Genomic DNA, 19,949 nt, shown 5'->3' with positions numbered 1-19,949 from the left:
CTTTGTAAACACTGGGTCAGTACTTGCGCCTACGTGACTTTTGACCTTTCCAACATGATTACGTAATCCCTGAGGTCGAGCTAGTGCAAGATGAGCATTTGTGGTTAAATAGTATATGCATTTTATTTATGTTTTTTTGTTTTTTTAAATGACTGATAATTTTGCAGTATAAGACCTTTATTTCTCAGCTGTGATTGTGTAGAGCCCTTTGAAATTGCATTGAAAGTGCAATTTGGACCTTCAAACCCATTGGCCACCATTGAAGTCCACTATATGGAGAAAACTCCTGAAATGTTTCCCTCAAAAACCTTAATTTCTTAAGGTTTCAACTAAAGAAAGTAAGACATGAACATCTTGGATGACATGGGGGTGAGTAAATCATCAGGAATTTTTTATTTTGGAAGTGAACTAATCCTTTAAGTATAAAATAAAAAGTAAAGTCCTTAAGAAAAAAAAGAGAAAAAAAAATCACTTAGCTTCTGATTGGATAGATTCTGATGCTGTTCGAAAACACAAGCTAGAACTCTGTGTACAAGTGTAGCTGTTGATGACTGCGCAGTTGGAATGTTACCATTCTGCATTGCACAACAGAGGCAGTCAAACTAGCTCTGTGAGTTTGATTTTGCTGAAAAAACTTCTGACAGGAAGCGAGGCAATGGCGCACAAGGGACAAAGTCAAACTAAACCTCCCAGAGGCTTTTGAATAATGCAGACATCAAATACATTTTCCCCAAGCACAAAAAGAGACAGTCTCTCTCACACATACGCTAACCTTATCTCATAACTTGATACACAAACACATTGTCTACTCACCACTTTCTCTTCTTTCTGGTTGTCAGAGGGCTGCAGGCTCCACTCAATGTCCAGAGGCCCAGAATCCTCAGAATCGAGAGTAAACTGACAGTCCAGCTTCACAGTCTCTCCACTGGCTTTCTCAATGGACGTGGGGCTGTTGGAGGTGATCTGTAGTCCACAGGCTGTGCCTGAGAAGAGCAGAAAAGATGATTTTTTTTTCAAACAGTAATGAACAAGCTGCGTATTTCCAAAACTAATCATTTGTGCAATCAGATTCTTTTGTAAATGTGTAGATGGATGTCGTTTTCACTTCATTGTAGGGCTGGGCAATTTGGCCTAAAATCAAAATCTCGATTAATTGAACATTTTAACCCGATTACGATTAATGAACGATTATTTTATTCATTAATAAAATTATATTTAAATTATTTTTTTTTTGCCCTCATAGTTCACTGACAAGTTTTGTACAGTAAATATGCTCACATATGTGACCCTGGACCACAAAACCAGTCATAAGGTTAAATTTGACAAAACTGAGATTTATACATCATATGAAAGCTCAATAAATAAGCTTTCTATTAATGTATGGTTTGTTAGGATAGGACAATATTTGACTGAGATACATCTATTTGAAATCAAAAATCTGAGGGTGCAAAAAAATAAAAAAGACTGAGAAAATCACCTTTAAAGTTGTCCAAATTAAGTTCTTAACAATGCATATTACTAATCAAAAATTACATTTTGATATGTTTACACTAGGAATTTTACAAAAAATCTTCATGGAACATGAACTTTACTTAATTTCTTAATGATTTTTGGCATAAAAGAAAAATCAAAAATTTTGACCCATGCAATGTATTTTTGGCTATTGCTACAAATATACCCCAGCGACTTAAGACTGGTTTTGTGGTCCAGGGTCACATATTACAAGTGAGAGATTTTTGAATGAAGGGTGCACACACTATCTACTATATATGATTATTTATTGAACATCAGTGTTGAACAACTGAAATTACAGCACACATTGCTTAAAACTTAAAGTCACATTTTTCTTAAATTAGTGAAAATAAATAACTTGCACTTTTGGAAACAAAATAAATTGTTTATAAAATAATAATAAATATTAAAAGTAGAAAATAAGCAGTATCTCTTCTAAATAAAATTACTCTTGTATATCCTGTAAATACTTTTTACTGTATAAATACTGTTTAAGCTCTCCATCGACATGTCGGAGGAATAACGTAACGTAACGTAACGGAGCGGGGTCACCTGACTCTACACGCAGTAGTGTTTTTTTAAAGGGAAAGTAATTGAAATAATTGACCTGGAAAAATTTGATCGATTATAGGTTCTGAATGTCGATTTCGATTATTTTTCGATTAATCGCCCAGCCCTACTTCATTGCATGATTTGGATCTGATATCACTATGCAGCATCCTTGAGACTGACTGAATTCTGTGGTCTGAGAAGAACGCATGGTGCATGACCTCATTAGAGCTAGAGATAAATACATCCGAGATACATCTATTCTTGGAATGAACATCATTTAGTAAATGACTACTAACAGAGCACACAGCAGTGGGGGCTCTGTACAGCAGAGCTCAAAAATAAGCATAGACTTTAGATAAACCTCAAAATAGCATGTGCCTGCAAGAATGCTATGATTTTCCAACAGAATCCAGACAGGCCAAAACACAGTTAAGCTCCTCTTGATTGACGATGCATAGTAAAAGACATTTCTTTGCTGGTCAGGAACAACCATGCAAGTGATACGCATTTGCATAAAGTCTACCTGTCTACTTTCAGCACCGGATTTAAAGGAGAAGTTCACTTCCAGAATGAAAATTTAAGATAAATTACTTAGCCCCATGTCACCCAAGATGTTCATGTCTTTCTTTAGCAAAACGATTGGTCATTTTCTTAAAAATCTATATACTCTTTAACCACAAAAGCACTAGCTCTGCATAATCATGTTGGCAAGGTAATCCGTGGTTAGTTCTTAATCTGTGTACTTCGGTTAAAAAAATGTAGGGTAGGGGGAAAACTTCATCTCATTTCACCTCCAACTTCAATATTGTTTTCGTCAATATACCGTTTCACCTTTTTTTTGACTTTCTTTGCATGTTCACTTTGTAAACACTGGGTGGGTACTTCTGCCTAAGTCACGTTACGTAGTGTGTGGTTGAGCTAGTGCAAGACGAGCATTTGTGGTTAAAAAGTATATAATTTTTTTTTTTTAAATAGAAAATGACTGATTGTTTCACTAGATTTCACTAATAAGATTCTTCGGCTGGGATTGTGTAGTCTTTTGAAGCTGCACTGAAACTGCAATTTGGACCTTTAGCCAGTTGGTCACCAATGAAGTCCACTATATGGAGAAAATGTTTTCCTCAAAAACCTTAATTTCTTTTCGACTGAAGAAAGAAACACATGAACATCTTGGGTGACATGGGGGTGAGTAAATTATCAGGAAATTTTCATTCTGAAATGTACTTCTTTAAAAGATCAAAAGTTAACCAAGTACCGAGTACATGTGGGATGTTTCTAAACAAGTTTCAGTGAGTTGACCCCGCCCCTTAGCTTTTCATAGTTATGCACAGCTGAAACTTCAGATCTAGAAAGTCCAGTTTTTCGAAAACAATTAGAAACAGGTGGAGTTCCATTCCTGTAGAGATCACAACATTCTAGAGATCGCCTCTGGCTACAAATCAGAAATCCGCCCCATGAGGTTTTGCTCTTACGTCACAATCAAGGGACTGGTTGTAGATCAGCTTTTAAATTACATTTACACAACAAACAGTTGAATGAAGCTGCAGGGTGTGTTAAACCACATTATATAAGTGAGATCGTTTAGATGTCACACCTATGACACTGTGAATTTCCCTTGGGTATCACCACTGCTTTGATTTGTGGAGAAGAGAAATATTACAAATGTGCATCACACAAGGAATACTGATTCAAATGAAAAGCAGCACTGCAGTCAACAAATTAATATTGCTGGCATGGGCCATTCAAAAATCCCCCATTAACAGTAATATATGCTCGTTTAGCCACGATCAAAGTAATTCTTTAACCGAATGGATCCTTTGGTGACCCTGGCTGAAGGCTGCATTTCATTTCATTTTAATTAATATAGCCAGCTCTCTAGCAGAGATCAGGGCTGCGCTGAGGACATGACTTCATTCAATCACCTAGGCCTTTTCTCTCCATCTGGAGCCATAAATCTGAATCTAAAACCTGTAGTGCTGTGCTCCACTACCATGCTAATCACAACTCAAACCATTTTTTTTTTATTTTTACTATGATACAACTAAAGAACATTTGTCTTATGAAAAATTACAAACAAGTCTAAACCGGCTGTGCTACAAATCAAAGCAGCCCCACCCTTTATCTCTCAACTACAATCATGCAAATTAAATCGTACATAACAGTTTGCGTATCTGATGGACATCAGTAATCAATACTGGCCAAGCATGAATACAGAACAAGAGAGCTGAACTGAATATAAACTAAGCATGATGGCTGTTCACAAAAATGTGATTTTCATTGCATAAGCAATGCATAACAATGTGTTCAACAGAGCCAACAGATGTACAGATGCACTTGTGATATAGGCCTAAAAATCAAACATACTAAACAAGACACCGACAATGACCAGGTAATGGTCTTTTTATAGTGCATTAGAGCATCAGTGACATTTCACAAATGTTTCATTTAAATTAAATTACTAGTGGGGAAAATGTAATTGAACAGGGCTCATATCAGTGTGCTACTAGATTATCTCAGCTGGGTAAAAGACTAACAGAAAGTGGCGCATTCCATGGACGAGAATCGATGAAACTCACTATTAGACCGTTTTCCAAGGCCATGATGTATTAAACCCATTTAAAAATCAAAGCATAATGCTATTGTGAATTCAGACACTACGATTCAATTAAATAAATATATGCAATGCAGGTTTAATATATGCGCTTTATTAACATTCGTGTAGGTTAAGTATTTACAAAGTTCACAATAAATGCTGCTCCACACAAACTGTTAGCATTTACATGTGTGGAGCATCTCAAACTCCATCTTTGTACATTGCTGTGAGTTTGGGTTTATTATAAGTAGGGATGCACCGATATCGATACTGGTATCGGGCCGATACTGAGCTCCTGTACTCGTACTCGTTTAAATCCCCCGACACCAAACACCGATATCACACAATGTATAGGTGCATTCACTATAACAGGGCTCTACAGTGCGACCATTACACTCACATTTGCGACTAAAAATTACTGCGTGCGATAATATTTAGGAGCACCATGTGCGACTGACCCGATCAGCATTAGTGTTGTCACGATACTGGAATTTCTAACTTCGATACGATACCTTGAAAAATATCGATATTCGATACCATTTTCGATACCACAGAGAAAAAAAACTGCCACAATATTAATTAATTTCTTTTTTAATTTAAAGATAAATATAGTCTAGAACATGACAATGATGTATATGCATATGTACACTGCTACAGCCCTGTTCAGCTTCTTAGCTTCATTTGAGTTTGAGCTTCAAACTTTATTTGCTGTTCAAATACAACTGGTTGTGTAGGTCGTAAACTTTTTCTTTTTAGACCACACAATTAACTAAACTACACTGTAAAAAATGGCTGTGAAATCTACAGTTATTTACTGTAGATTTCACAGTAACATTACTGTATAAGATTTTTACAGTGGAATATTGTAAAGTTTACAGTAAGACCGTAAAAATCACAGTAGTCCAAGCATTACAGTTGAAATCACAGTAGTCAAATCATTACTGTAAAAAAATCACAATTTAGCCACTATAGTACTGTAAATAGTAAAGTTAACTACTGTATTTTCCTTTTTTTATCATATCTTTCTTTGTACCCCTTTTACATGGACTGCCCCAGATTATTGTTGTTCAGAATTCATTACCAGAATATGATATAAATACTCGATGGTGAGCTTTAAGTAAAAGTGTAATATTAATAAATTAAAATGTGTCATGTAACTTGTACTCTGATGCACCTGCTGCAGGAACTTTCTATTCCATACAATATATATATATATATATTTAAGAATTCACATAAGATTCCAAGAATATTTTTTGTTTGTTTGTTTTGTGACTGTAAATGGGTGTTTGGGTGTAAATGGGTGTTAACAGGGCAATAAAATATTTTATAAGCCTTCACTGTAACGAATTGCTTTAAAAATTACAGCAATATTTTACAGAAGCAGGTTTTATTTCTTATAATGCAGCATATATTGCTTTAAACCGCAATGCATTCTGGGGTGATGCGGTGGTTTCAAACCTAAAGAGGCGGGATTATCTTCAACGGTCGACATTCGGGAACAGCAAGAAGAACCATTCACAGCTGTGGTAAGTGACTTATTTTTCACATTTCATAACTGTAGTGGTATATTAAGGATCCATAAACATTCGCGGTAACCGCAGATTAACGAATCCTCCGTCCGCGGAGCGCGGGAGAGACTTGTGCGGGGATTCGGCACCGCGGTCGCGGGAGGATTTCACACATTCCCTGGCCTTATATCGGCTATAGGCGTAACATCTCTGGGTTCCTACGTTAAGAATTACAAACTTCATTGACAAAAGTTATGATTCACGGCGACGTCGTGCTGATCAGCACACCTTCTCGTGATTATATTATGATGTAAAACAAATTTGCGCGGTCTGGCAGGCATCTGTTAACACGGGCGCCGAAATAAAACACGTACTGAAGGCTCGCAACTCGCGGTCAGCCGCTCACGGAGGATGTGTGTGTCACGTAAACGTTAATGCTTTTTGCTAACTTTTATTTGAAGAATGCGTTAATCAGCCCATTGTCCTGTCTGGCCTGTTCGCAGCATATTACATATTCTGAACTAACGATACCAGGAGGAGACAGACGGAGCTTTGGAGTTCATTCAAAGGTAACGTTAATAGTTGCATTCTAACAATCTGAGTACCTGCATTTTACATGTAGATATGATAGAATATGTTTCTCAACCCAAGAAGAGAGACGTTTGTTTTCGGGAAAATAATTCAGATGTAGAAAAGCTAAAACTAATGTGAATTACATGTTTGTCTGCTTCCTGACTGTTTTGTAGATATTTATCCTGAGAGAGAAGCAAAGAAGTTGAAAGGCAAAGACCCATCTAAAACGACAGGGCACAGAAGAAACCAGTTAAAGTGAGCCCAAGTTACCAGTCTTCTTTGCAATGCGAAGGATTTTCAGTGGAATTACTGACATGTAAGTACACATACATTAAGATCTTTTTCCTTTTATTATGTTCTTTTATCCTTTATCTACACTAGCGTTCAAAAGTTTGTGATCAGTAGGTTTTATGTTTTGAAATAAGTATCTTCTGCTCATCAAGGCTGCATTTAATCAATCAAAAATACAGAAAAAATATAATGTGAAATATTATTACAATTTAAAATAATGTGTTATCTATTTTAATATACTTTAAAATGTAATTTATTTCTGAAATTTCAGCATTAATACTCTAGTCTTCTAATTACTCCAGTGTCACATGATCCATGAAATTATTGTATATGCTAAATTATTATCAATGTTAGAAGCAGTTGTGCTGCTTAATATTTTTAATAACCTGTGATACTTTTTTTAGGATCCTTTCATGGATAAAGTGATTGTGAAGACTTATATGTTTAGATAAAATTTATATTTTAAATAACTGCTGTTCTTTTAAACTTATTCATCAAATAATCCCGAAAAAGTATCACAGGCTCCAAAACATACACTGACAATATTGACAATAACATTGACAATAAATCAGGATATTGATAATAAATGAGAATGATCTCTAAAAGATCATGTAACACTGGTGTAATGATGCTGAATATTCAGCTTTGCATCTTAGAAATAAATTATATTGGAAAGTATAGTAAAATATAAAACTTATTTTAAATTGTAATAATCTTTCACAAGTTTACTGTTTTGTTTAAATAAATGCAGTCTTGATGAACATACACAACTTTTTTTAAAGAACATTAAAAATCATACCGATCTAACTGTAACACACATCACTCTCTCTGCCTTTGACTGTATCTGTCATCCCTCTGTCTGTATCTGACTGCATCATTGTTTTGTAAAATATCTAATGTATTGTCCTTTTTGTTCTTTTCTATAATTTTAGCCACTTTTTGCATCTTGGGATGGAACAGCATCTGGAGCTGAACTGTTCTCCTTTTTTTGATCAGAAGTTTTGTTGGACTTACTTGGGGCCTTGTTGTTTGGCCATGTTGGACTGTTCTTGAAGTTGTGAAAACTCATCACTGTCTTTGTGGTATTTAGATCCATTTAATTATGACCATGTTGGTTAACTTGATGTTGGTTAAACTTTGGCTAAATATTGGTTAAACTTAAAGTTTTGCAGGGTAATATATGTTTCAAATAAATATTTTCATGCCCAATTTATTTTGGAATTCAGAATAATACAAAATTACTTAATACTAAATACACATACACATATTTCATGCAAATTTGAGAGTTGTATGTTAAATAAAATTGGACCTATTTTTCAAGATTAAGATGTCAAATTATTATTATTTTTGTTTTCATTAAAAATAATAGGTGCACTGAGTTTACATACTATACAACACTTTATGCAGTTAAACATTGTTTAAAGCTTATGCGGTTATTAAATTGTTCATTAATATTCAGCAATCTGGAAAATAAATACTGCAAATAAAGAATACACAAATTAAAGTAGTATACTGTAAAAAAAAATACAGTTATTTGTTGTAATCAGGAAATACAGGATGATGCTGTAAATTAAAATTACAGCAATGCTGCTGTAAATATTACAGTAACCAGCTGGCAACCCTGCTGCCAGTATTTTATTGTAAAATTTACAGCAAATATTTTTTACAGTGTACAAAACTTGTAATGAAATACCTCGTTTTGTAAAATTTTCTTCAGTCGTAACTTAAATTTAGCAACAGTAGAATAAGCGGGATAATAGACTTCACGCCATTAGACTATCCAAAGTTAACACACTCCGCTGGGCGTTGTGGCTGCATTACAAACATAGAATGTGTGTTAACTTTGGATGGTATAATGGCATATTGTCCAATGTCCATTATCCCTTTATGTTGTACCTGTTTTGTCATTCCTGTTCACCAAATGTTTTTAAATAAATAACTATTAACAATTTTCTTATTGTCTGCAGTTGATTGCAATATAGAATATGGGTGATTCTTTTAATGATGGCTAATATTAAATCAGTGATACAGTTTTTGAATTGTACAGTGAGAATCTGAATTTACAGTGATTACCTGTTATCTCCTGACCGCTTACAGAAATATTTATTTTTTTCTTCTACAGTAAAACAATCAATACTGTAAATACAACTAAAATCACAGTGTTTAATTGTTTTTTATTTTACAGTGAATACACAAAATACTGTAAATGGAACTACAGTACACTTACTGTAAAACATATTCACAGTAACTTACTGGCAACAATTAGCCAGTAAGTTACTGTAAAAACAACTAAAATCACAGTATTTAATTGTTTTTGATTTCACAGTGTATACATAAAATACTGTAAATGGAAGTACAGTACCCTTACTGTAAAAAGTATTCACAGTAACTTACTGGCTAATTGTTGCCAGTAAGTTACTGTAAATTTCACGGTAAATTTTTTACAGTGTAACTAATCTTAGAACTTAAGTTAATGGTAAAAGATATTTGTTAGTTAACATGAATAAACAATGAAAAATACTTTCAAAACATTTATTAATCTTAGTTAAAAATTAATTTAATCTATAATTTACTAATACATTAACCAATTAAAATCCAAAGTTATCTGTTAATATTTTTTATTGGACTGTGCTAACATGATCCGTTGTATTTTTATTACCTACCGTTATCAAAGATTCAAATATTCTGTAACAAATGCATTGCTAATCGTTCATAAATGCTGGTTAATAGATTAACATTATTTGACGAACAGATTTTAATGCCGGATTCATAATCAACGATCCATGCAAGCAAACATGCGTGCATCACACACGAAAACAATGCTCAGTGTCTCACTGGATAGACATTAAGACAAATTACAGAATTTAAGTAACGATTTTTTTTTTTTTTTTATAAAGTTAAATAAGCGCAGTTAATTTACATTTGACCGCAGTTAAAGTATTTACTCGTCTAAGATTCCTCAATCTGTTTATATTAACGAACTACGGTAAAAAAAAAAAACGGGACAACACTCATATCAGCAACAATAATAGGCAATCTTATTTAATGATTCAGTAATGTTAAAATGAGCACATTTCTTCTTTATATAGATCCGAGTGTCTGTCTTTCAGGTGCTTTGCGAAATTAGTGGTGTTATGGTGTGTTCACACGTTGGCGTCAGCGTCAACGCTTGACGGAAGGCGTGGCTGAAGTTTGGCACTGACGCCATGGTCATAGCAGCGTCAGCCAATGAAATTAGACAGTTTGCTGCTCTTGTACAGGATGAACGTGATTGGCTGTCGCCTGCCTACTGTATTTGCATAGAGCGATCATGATTGGCTGACGCTTCTGTCGGCGGCGCTTCACTGGCGTTGCTCGCGGCAGAAGTTGAAAAATTCTCAACTTCTGCCGCGAGCAACGCCAGTGAAGCGCCGCCGACGGATCCACAATTCTTTTCGGCATCGCTTGACGTCACCCATTCAAAGTCAATGGGAAGCGTTGACGCTGACGCCCCGTGTGAACACACCGTTAGCGCCTTTTGTTAGCACTGCTCTGTAGCAACTCTTACATATTGGCTTGCTTGTGTACTTCGGCTTTCCATGTTCATTTGTTTCATATCCGAAATATTTCCAGATAGCACTCCTGCTGTGCTCTTTATCAAACAAAGCAGGTCGCGGGGTGCCGCGCTCTCCTTTCTATTCGCTTCACTTGAATGACACGAGACAGGCACTGCGGTCACGTGTGGTGTTTGTAAACTCGCATTTGTGTAGAAGTGAAAGTGACAGCTCGGCTAGTATCGATACTTCGGAAAATTAGTATTGGTATCGTTCGGATATTTCAGAATCGATATTTATCGAAATATCGATATTTTTGACAACACTAATCAGCATATTTGTGTTCGCGCTCAGGGGAGGTTTAAAGGTTGTTTTTTGATAACCGCAGAGGAATGCAACAACCGCAGCAACCGCGATATTTGCCTGTTTTCTTTTTTCCTAAGGATTTACCCTTCTCACTTAATGCCTGTGTGCTGAATATTAAATTAGTAATAAGTTAGTAATGATAACATAATGTGTCTATTATGAGGCTCAGTAGATATGCACTTAACATGCCTAAACAGACAGCGAATGAGAGAGAGATCGACTGAGCTTGTGCGATTACCTGCATCTGTCTTTCAGATCGAGTCAGGTATGTATGTGAAACTAGCTTGTCATGTCCAAGGAAAGTGAAATCTCTGTCTTAACATCGATGCTCTGCTGGTCAGCTGAGCCTTTAAAAGTGGCGATTAAAGTTAAAATGATTTTAACATCGTGTTTCATTACGTCTCTCTTTGAATAAATAAGCGTTTTTGAACGTGTAGTTGAATGAACGGATTAAAGACTTACTCAAAGATGGTCTCTTGCCTCCATCTTGTGGCGTAACAATGAAACTGCACTGACTGACAGCTCGCCTAGAACACGCAAGTGAAATACTGACAGAAAGTCTCTTGTCCAGTCAGACTCGAGGGTGCGCGCTAACTGTTATATATACACGAAGATTTCAGATGCAAAGCCTCTAAGTATGTCTGACATTTTTCTTCAAAATTTGCATTTCTTTCTGGCTAGGTTTCTATGTAAGTGTTTACTTCACTTCATATATCAACGCGATTTGGTTTCGGTTTATTGATTTCTGAATATGACCTTACATTGTAAAAGCCTACACACAATTATATGGCGGTAATACCGCATACCGCGCTACTGAGCCACTCAAAATTACCGCAAGGGAAATTCCTTAACCGCGACAGCCCTACTGTAGAAATAACTGAAGGATATACAGTCAAACCAAAAATTATTCAGACACCACATGTAATTTTTATTATATATATTTTTTACTAGTGGGTGCGGGACACTAGTTCATTTATATAAGTGAGCATAGCAAAATAAAGTAAACTGTGACATAATATACCCAAAAAAGTTTAATACAGTGGACTACCAGTAAAATTGATCATTTGGGACCAACAATTATAAATTCAGTTTTGCATATACCCAGTTAACAGCATGCCCAGGAGACTACAGGCTGTCATTGAGGCTAAGGGTGCACCTGACAAAGTATTGATAGTTGTGTAAATATTGTCATATTAATAGTTGTCTAAATCATTTTTGGTTGATTGTAATGCACTACGTACCTTTCTATTAAAGTTATCCGACATTATCAAGATGAATTTGTTCTGACACATTTTAACTCTTGTCATATTTTATTACTATTTTCTAAACTATAGCGAATAAACTGACAATGTGAGAATTTTTCAAGGTGTCTGAATAAATTTTGGTTTGACTGTGTCTATTTGATAAAATGAAGTTAACAAACTACCATTATACATATTTTAGTTTCTGTACCCAATCTTTTACTAATTTACCAGTAAATTTAAAAAATATCGGTATCAGTACTCGGAATCGGCAAGTACCAAAAATAAAAGTATCGGCATCGGGCGAGTACTGGAAAAAGTGGCATCGGTGCATCCCTAATTATAACGTTCATCTGGGATCGCAATGTGCACCATTTAATCAGATTTGAAAGGTAAATCATTTATAAACCTTCACAAACACAGGAGAATACATCAATATATTTCTTAATATACTAACTGTTCATCGCGATTGCGATTAAAAGTTCAAACCCTCACTGAGTTTACACATTTTGATGTCTACATTTTCAAGAAATTACAGTGGCTGTAGCATTGTCATAAAGAAATGGACAAATTTTAAAGAATAAGTGAACATTTGAATTAAATGTTGTTTAGTCAATAGAAAAGTATTAGATTGCACAGTAAAGTGTAAAAACAATCGTCAGGTAATTAGCGTCCTATGCAGGCATTCGTTATAATGTGTAATGTACATTAGCTCTATTGTTTAGAATACATTAAGTATTTTAACAGTTTTGTTCAATAAAACAATGATTACTTGCTTTTTACACTTAATTTGAACTAATTATTATTGCCTCATTGCTATCATAGATGTATTTCAAGTAATTTTAAAGGCTATTGTTCACTAAGGTCTATTTTCATTACCACAAAAAAAATGTATTATAATTACCTGATTAATCATCAGAATAATCGAATGATTACTTGGTTACCAAAATAATCGTTAGATGACAGCCCTATTGCTAACATCAATATCCTCACATCAAAGTAAATCAATTAGTAAGTAAATCAAACACATGCCACAAAACAAGAACATGGAGCAGCCCATCAATAAACCACCAAATAAAATATTATACAATTTATTTCATATTAGAATTACACTGATGTGGGCAGTGCAGTGACAAAGCGCCACTTCAGAGTTTGAATCCCGGCGCGAAAACCTTTTCTCTACTACTTCACTTCCTATCTTCTCTACACTGTCCTATCGCAGTAAATGCAAAAATGTCAAAAAAAAAAAGGAATTACACTGACATGTAAGCATCTCTGTCAAATTCGAAGCAGGAAAAACAGCTCCCATTTCCAAATTCAAGACGTGCTGCACTGTGGTGCTTGCGTAATCACTGTTGAAATGGAAAATGCATAGTACACGCCTGCATTAAAATATCTGAAGTTTAATGGAACAAGAGGAGATATTAACAGACTTAGGATCTGCTGCCTGGACAAAAACATTTGTAATACTACTCCACATAAACACAAGTTGTTGAAACTTCAACAGTGCCATGCTGAAATACTGCACAACAATAGAGCTGTATCTCAAGTGTAATGGACGCTGACCATGTGGGTCTGAAATAAGTGGGCCTTAACTTCTAAGAATATCACCTCCGCCTTCCTGTTCTTGACCTCCACCAGCTGAGCATGACACAACAAATCCTACGAGGTTTAAAAGAAAGCAATTTGAACTACTAGAATGAGGCCGCAAGACCACCATAACACTCTCTGTCCTCTCAGGCTCCCATTTTTTTTATCTCCCGCTCTCTCATTCCCCTCCAAACTCTCCCTCTCACGTCAGTCCCGTGAGCCCCAGCCCTGCTGATTGTAGACCCCCTTTGTGCGCTCACAATAGGTAGAGAATCCTGTCTCCTGGCAACACATTCTTCTGAGAATGCCAGAGAGGGGATGAACGAAAAGGGGGAAGGTAATGCAGATAAAGAGTGAGCGATACAAACAAAAAATACGTGGGGGAGGCTGAGTGAGAGGAGAGTAATGGCTTGGTGTGGACAGAGAGAGAGAGAGTGAATGAAGTAAACAAAAGACTAACAGCTATGGGGTTTACAGTTAGCTTTAAATTGCAGACCACAATTACAGTCAGTTGCAGATCAGAAAAACACATTATGTTATAAAGTAAAAAAAAAACAGACCTGGGTCTACAGCCTTAATAAGCAGGCACAAACTAAACTAGAACACAAACAGGAAAAAATAAATAGAAGGTTTAAGCAGAAATGTTTACAGCAATGCCGCCCTGACGTTGCATTGTCACAAGTTTAGCTTGCTTTCTAGAAGTTTGACCTATATAAGTAAAGAAAAACTTAGTCAAATGAGGACATGCACACTCACAGCTGTTTACTGTTTTTCAGATTCTCCTACAAGCTCAGCCTTAAAAAAATAAAGCACAAAAACTAGTGCTTTTTAAAAGTTTTTACCAATATTACTGATGTTTGCAGGAAATTGTTATTTTTTCCTATTTAACCACTGACTATAGCCATTCAACATTACAGAATAATTGAGAGCTATCAATTTTAACATTTATTAGACTTCTAATTTAAGTAAACCTAAAACAATCTTCACATAAACCAATTATTTACCTGTGCCTTTCAGCAAGTGGGAAATGTATAGAAATTAAATAATCAAACACTAAATACTAAATTAAACCTAGATGAATCCTTAAAGCTACAAATGTTATTGATTTTCTCTTTTTTTCTTTTGTTTTTTGATTAATAAACATCACAGCAGCTGGGTTATTAGCTTATTTGGCTGCTATTACTTTAAGAGCTGCCGCTACTGTGACGTGGATCTGACACACATACTCATAGTTTTATTCGCGCTTTAATATGAAATGATACAGCCTACAGCGCGCTTCACCAGTATAATGGCTGACAGGACAGGTAAATTCGTTTTTACTAACATATGGCCTGACAACATCTCATCTGACTGCAGTTCAGTGTTGTTCTACTGAAGCTCCGTCATCATCTGAACCTTTCCCATTGCAAAATCGCTCTGAAATCCTGATATGAAACGATTTTCTTTTGCAATTCACGATCCACACTCCGAAGTTCTGATCTACAGCAAAAGATTTGCAAGCCTGTTCCAAAGTTCTGATTTAAATTAAATGACTTACGATCCATGCTCTAAAGTCCTGATCTGAATAATGATTTGACTTAGATCGGAACCTTGCATATCGCAAATCATTTGATTTAGATCGGGACTTCAAAATGCATATTGCGAATCGTTTGATTTGAATCATAATTCAATCTTAATTCATGAAAACAGTCCGATCTAAACCAAAAGATTTGTGATAAGTGTTCTGAAGTCAGGATCTGAATCTAATGATTTGCGATACACAAAGTTCCAATCTAAATTGAATGATTTGCGATACAAGCTTTGAAGTCCTGATCTGAAACAAATGATTTGCAATACGCAAACGGATTGGAGCATGAATCATTATGGTTTAACTGATTCAGAGTTTCGAAAAGTTAGGTTTCACCCATCACTACATGCTTTTTAAAATCGTTACATGCGATGTTGAAATTTGAAAATGAATGGCTCTTTTAATTTGATCTGGTATTTGCTAGTGAATCTCTTGAAATGAATGATCGAAGTCACGAGTTTGAATTAATCGGAGCGGTTTCGGTGTAAATGACTCAATTGATTTAGTTCATCTGTTCCTCTTTTCACATCTTCAGCTATGTTTACACAACACTGTCAGTACTACTACTTGCTTAGCTCGATTGTTTTCCAAAAAAGAGATGTTTTTTTTTAATTTTGCGTAAAAAAGATGTGCATTTTGACCAAATTAAACACTTATTTCATAGACACATTGTCTTTAATTGAAGTACTTTTCAAGTCCCTCTTCAGGAATATTGCTATTTTCAAGGGTTTTTCCAGGCCTTAAATTTCAAAGTCAAACATTTTTTAAATTTCAAAATATTTTTTCCAATATCGCACTATAAATGCGAGCTGGCATGTCTTAATGTTTAAGAAGGTAAGAAAAAAGTGTGAGTGTGCTTGTGTCAATAGGATTGATGGCAGGTGAAGGACATTTATCAATTATAAAACAGCGATAAAATCATGTGTATGTCACATTTCCATTTGCCAAAGTCAATTCAGCATTATCTCAGCCACACACGGGAAGGTAAAGGTCACTCCCGTATATATGACATGCAACAGGGGGGAGATTTGGAAGGATCTTCCCACAGCTAAGTCGATTCCTCTGGTGTACGGACAAACAGTTAATGAGTTTCAAAAGCTAACAAGATTGTTCTGCATATCAGCATGTGAAGCTGTTTTGCATGCAGTACAGCAGAGCTTGAATTGTAATTAGGTTGTCATACGAGGATGGCTGGAGTACACTGTTAAATTGCAAACTGAACGCTCTCTCTCTCACACTCGCATAAACTCTCATTTCAAAAGCAGCAGTGGAGTAGGAGTTATTTTGGGGTTCTGACAGTAGAATAAAAATGACAAAGCAGAGTGTGACAGCTTTATACAGAATCATGGCATATGTGGCACATTTTCCAGGATGGGCGGACGGATTAAAAAATGCTGATAGTTCTCATTTAAAAACACTGCAGATGCCAGCTTGTTAAAAATAAATAATAATAATAATAATAATAATAATAATAATAATAATAATAATAATACACGCCTCTCCATGGCATCACTCTCTCTCTCTGAATTAAATGTTAGAATGAATACCCTTCTTTTCTAACAAGCTTTGACTTTTAAAGCAAAACAAAATAAATTATGAGCAAGTGGTGCAAATGCAAGGAAAAAAGTATGAGCTTTTTCATTTTGTAATAATTTACCAATTATTTCAAGACCTCAATTAATCCATAAGCATGGGGAGAGAGAGAAAAAAAACACACTTGCTCTAGCATTGGTACTTTAGTGGTACTGCTAATATTTCCGGGTTCCTTATAATTATTTACTTATTCTTTATCTCATTTCTAAGTCATTTCAGGATGAAAGCATATGCTCTTAAACGACATTCAGTACCAGTCCTGTTACTAAATAACCTGAACAGGAAATGAACCAAACAGGAATGGGGTCAGTGGTTAGCGTTGAGAAGCATACCATCATCATGATCATCACCAATGAGTTTTTTTACTTTTTGAATCAGGCCCCGCTGATTCTCTGTCTCTCACGTCCTCAAGGAACGAGAGGCAGTTTATTTAGCATCTTATAAGGTGCCTCAGCCAATGGGCCATTACTCTAATTTCTCCTAGCATCTGCTTATCATCATCTCCCTCCTCCGCTCCTTTCTCTGCCCTTCAGACAAAGAGCTGGTGACCTTTCCTCTTCTCTCTACTCTGCTCTGCTCTCTAACCCTGAGACAGACGCAGTAATGAATGCAGAACCATTTACATTTTTCCCTGCCTACCCTTAGGTCACTCACACACCTCCCTCCCCCACCACAAATGCAACACTTTCCCATAGTTGGAATCCCCTTTGTATATGGCTAAGACACAGACTCCTACACTTTACACTGGAAATACATGGGTTGGCTTTCTGCTGTATTAGGATTCAAACAGCATGATCCTGTGTGCCAGAATTAGTTAAAGAAGAGAAAGAAAACTTCTTTTCACCACTTTTGAAAAAGAGTTTCACACATTACAAACGAAAAAGATGTGCACATAATATGCAAAGCTTGAACAATGCTAAATCTGGCATACGATAAACAGATATCCTGTAAATTTCTCAAGAATATTTCATTACCAAACATGCACAGGGTGGGGTAAGTTTAGAAATTAGTGAATGACAGGCATTCCAGTTCTGCTGAGCTGTTATGCGGGCGCTAATTCTGGTGAGCTTAGTCACTACACATTCCAAGTAACTCAACATTAACTGGAACAAACAGTTCCATTATATAGAACAGACAAAATAATTTTTTGAAGTTTAGAAAAAGCAAGCAAGTTATACATGTCTGGAATGACACAAAGGGGAGTAAATAATGACAGAAAAAAAAATTTAAAATAAACCCATCATTTACTCACCTTTAAGCAGTCCTAGCTGTACATGACTTTCTGATTTCAGACAAATACAATCTGAGTTATATTAAAAAAAATGTCCTGGCTCTTCCAAGCTATACAATGGCAGTGAATGGAGGGTTCCAGATTTTGAAGCCCAAAAAAGAACATCCGTCCATCATAAAAGTACTCCATATGGCTCCGGGAAATAATAAATGCCTTCTGAAGCGAAGCAATCATTTGTTAAATAAAATTATCCATACTTAAAACTTTAGAATATATCATCTCTAGCTTCCGCTAACTGTTGTACATGCGTTCAGAAGAGATTGACATTTCAGCTGATGACGTATGTAGGCATAGCGTAAGCTCCAGTAAGAAGTGACAAATGTGGAAGCACAGAAGAGTGTGCAAAACATTCATGAATTAGAAGTACAAAATGAGGATCCGTAAAGGAAAATGTAGTCAAATTTTGACATAAGCCAAAAGGAGAGTTTTCCTTTGCTGCAAACAAAACTTGGCTCTCACAAGACCAGCATATTCTACCAAAGCTTACGCTACACCCAAAGCCAACAGAAGGCAAGCCTGCAAACTTAAGCCAAAAAAAGTGTAACAGCAAAAGCTAATGCTTCCGGTTTGGGAAAGAAGACCAGAGGCAGTTTTCTTTGAATGGATGTCAATGGAGAAAAAGCTTGACCATGCTGAATAAACAGCTTTTTAGAGGAAACGGTTTTTCATTTAATGAACTGACCACCTATCAGCTAATTTTAAACATGTTTTACACTAAACAATACTTTTGGACCAAACTATTTTTTAGTTTACACCGAAAAAAAAATGCTGTTTTATAAGAGTAGTAACTGACTTCTCGCGACAGGTGGGATTCAGCTTATGGCACTTTCCATTCATTCCTATGGTATTCGTAGATGCCGACTCAGTGCTGCACAGCTCTGAATTGAAATTTAATGACATCAAGGCTGTAATGTGATTGACCAAGTTGACTGTTATGCTTTGTCCAATAGTAAGTAATACAGACCCTCTCATCTCCCAATAGTAAGAGAAGTTTTAAAAATCAATATTTTACATAAACGCATAGCTTTACTTCAGAAGGCCTTTATTAACCCTCCGGAACCATGTGGAGGATAGATGGATAGATTTTGCTTCAAAACCTCAACCCCCATTCACTGACATTATAAAGCTTGGAAGAGCCAGGATATTTTTTAATTTAACTCCGATTGTATTAGTCTGAAAGAAGAAAGTCATATACATCTAGAATGGCTTAAAAGTGACTAAATCATTGGGTAATTTTCATTTTTGGGTGAACTATGCCTTCAAGATATGATCATGGTCTCAAACACAACCGTAGACCAAGCACGTGTACTAGCAAGAACAAATCCTTTATAATTCACGTAAACACAAGAGGATCATGTGCCTGGTCAGTGCTTGCTGAGAGGCCAGTTCAGGAGACAGACCCTGGGTGAAGGGACAGACTGCTGATTTCATAAATCTCTTCTGTCTACTGAGACCTACACTAATCTAGACACATGTATATTTCCACGCAGTCTGTCTCTCTCTTTCAATCCGTGTCAAATAAACTCTTTGTTTCTAATACACATCTTGAGTGATCAAACAACACACCCAATCAGAACTAAATCCACCGGTTCACTGACCTCTTCCATCTGCATTACACATCAAAACTATTACAACAACAAAACAAATCACAAAGCAGCTTAAAAATAAACACTGCTCCGTCTCTAGATCGTTTTCTGCTGCACTTTTATTATATACAAGCGTGAATAAATTGAAAAACT

At 35.8% G+C, this 19,949-nt stretch overlaps 1 protein-coding gene and 1 long non-coding RNA gene across 2 annotated transcripts in view; one reads left to right on the top strand and one right to left on the bottom strand.

Annotated features, from left to right (window-relative positions):
• cxadr (CXADR Ig-like cell adhesion molecule) overlaps positions 1–19,949 on the bottom strand; it is a 63,792-nt gene that overhangs the window by 22,936 nt on the left and 20,907 nt on the right. The window contains exon 2 of the mRNA XM_073829492.1: positions 814–983. Within this exon, the coding sequence (XP_073685593.1) occupies positions 814–983 (170 nt within the window). The remainder of the gene's footprint in view (positions 1–813; positions 984–19,949) is intronic.
• LOC141299858 (uncharacterized) lies at positions 6,199–8,980 on the top strand. The gene is made up of 3 exons (XR_012341864.1): positions 6,199–6,734; positions 6,912–7,054; positions 7,962–8,980. It is a non-coding gene; the product is annotated as an uncharacterized lncRNA (long non-coding RNA).

This window comes from Garra rufa, chromosome 23 (assembly GCF_049309525.1).
Source record: "Garra rufa chromosome 23, GarRuf1.0, whole genome shotgun sequence".
Lineage (NCBI taxonomy): Eukaryota > Metazoa > Chordata > Actinopteri > Cypriniformes > Cyprinidae > Garra > Garra rufa.
The sequence above is the reverse complement of the archived record's forward strand: the minus strand, read 5'-3'. Positions and strand labels throughout refer to the sequence as shown.